General features: G+C 31.0%; 1 protein-coding gene across 1 annotated transcript in view; it reads left to right on the top strand.

The window, feature by feature from the left end:
- The window catches only part of LOC105462780 (wiskott-Aldrich syndrome protein family member 2-like), a 5,375-nt gene extending 4,120 nt beyond the window's left edge, over positions 1-1,255 (top strand). The window contains exons 3-4 of the mRNA XM_011709633.1: positions 844-1,012; positions 1,110-1,255. Of these exons, the coding sequence (XP_011707935.1) occupies positions 844-1,012; positions 1,110-1,255 (315 nt within the window). The remainder of the gene's footprint in view (positions 1-843; positions 1,013-1,109) is intronic.
- Positions 1,256-2,076: the final 821 nt, after the last annotated feature.

The raw sequence follows: 2,076 nt of genomic DNA, 5'->3' as shown, positions 1-2,076 counted from the left end.
TTCTCTCTTATTCTCTTTCTCAGTCTCTCTCTTTCACTCTTTCTTTCTCTCTTAATGTATGACAATGAGATTTCCGATCACATTGCCAAATTAGCAATGTGACGCGTGTATTATCGAGTGTTATCTCGATGTATTTCCCTACTTTTATTCTAAATCAAATTTATAATTAAGATACAATATTCAATACTGTTTTATCATGATTTAGTATTTCCATTATCTGGAAATCATACTTGATGACAACTTACCCATTCTATGTAAAAACATCGATGTTTCAAATAAAGGTATAATATAACATAAACGGTTTTAAATTTAGTACAAAATTATTTATAACATTGTTATATAGATACATAACATAATTATGAAATTATAGAATCAAATGTACATGACCCATTAGCAATTTTGGGTCCAGCCATTGTCACTGATAGAGACGTACATTGGACAAAACTCCAAAAAATAATTCAAAAAGAAAATGCAAAACTTAATACTAGTAAGTCTTTTAAAAAAAGTCTTGTTTATATATTCAAATCGTACATTTAATTAAATTTGACCATTTTGCTTTCAGAATTAGATTTGCTATTAATCAAAGTAGAGAGTCTTTCGCAAGACATGAAAATAATAAGAAACAAAATATTAAATCAGTCTAACAAAAATACAGATGTGGATATATTTGTAACAAAATATAATATTAAGCTCCCCTTAAATAATAAAGAAGATTTTAGAAACTTCAACGATCGTCTCAACAATGATACTGAATTTCGATCTAATTTTGTAAGCACAATTACTTTGTTCAAAAATACTTATTATATGTTATATTTCTCTTGTTAATATAAACTTAATTTCTAGTGTGAGCATCTCCGCCGTTACGTAGATTATTCTACTACTTTATCCAAAAATATAACATCTATGATTAAAATGGTAATAACACGCAATGTCGCGATCGAGTATACAGCATCTAAAGTCACGCCTGGAAAAGCCCTCATGAAAGATGAACAATTGTATGCATGTCTAGAAGGTACATGAATATTTCATTACATAAATAAATTTGAAGAAGCTTTAGTAGTTCCTAAATTTGTTGTGTATTAATAAATTGTGCTTATTTCAATTTGTAGACATAATTCTCCAAAATGAATTTCAAGGAGAAATTGCAACAGCAAAACTTCTTTTAAAGGCATTAAGTTCTTCGCTTAGCAATGCGAAGGATTGGGACGGGCACAGGAAGGATCGAGACGGACAAAGGAAGAATCGGGATGGATAGAGGAAGGATTAATAACTTTTGTTTATTTTTTCAGATATGTATAATTTTACGTTATAGTTCATATATATAATATTATAGTGCACAATAAAAATATGTTTCGTAACTTGCTTGTATTGTACAATATTAGTGTTAGCACAACCTTGCTATCGATGTAACGCTATAGTATAAAATGCCTTTATAAAATGATATAGCCAAAGTAGTCAATTTAATATGTAATTACTTGTAATGCGAAATACGGATGTTATTTCGCATGAGTTACAAATATTTACAAGTTTAGCGATCTTCCTTTTTAAAGACATTATATGCTACAAGCATCATATAAGTATAAAGCTCGATTCTACATGAAATGCATAACAAAGCATAAGTACAACATAAGACTGCTGGACCAATGAACATTTTATGTAAATCGACTAAGCGATTTTATGCTGGATGCTCATCCATCAATCTTATATTGTGCTTATGTTCTGTTATGCATTTTATGTAGAATGAGATTAAAACATGTGCCTTGTCGCAGGCCTTAGGGCCTGAGCAGAAAAAATGTCGAACTGTTCCGATAGAATACGTAAACGTAAATCATAGTCGTACGTAGATCAACAAACAATAATTTTATATAAACGTATGTCGTATCAATCATCTCTGACGTCACAACGATACGGCATACGTTTACGTAAAATCATTGTGCGTTGACCTATGACTACGATTTACGTTTACTATCGGAACAGTTACAATTTTTCTTCTCAGGCCCTTTCTGGCGCCGTATATGCGCCATACTGGCGCCATATATGCACCATACCAGTTTCCTTTCGATTCCATGTACGTAG

This window comes from Wasmannia auropunctata, unplaced genomic scaffold (genome assembly GCF_000956235.1).
Source record: "Wasmannia auropunctata unplaced genomic scaffold, wasmannia.A_1.0 LD336095.1, whole genome shotgun sequence".
NCBI lineage: Eukaryota > Metazoa > Arthropoda > Insecta > Hymenoptera > Formicidae > Wasmannia > Wasmannia auropunctata.
This window is presented reverse-complemented; position numbering and strand designations above follow the sequence as displayed.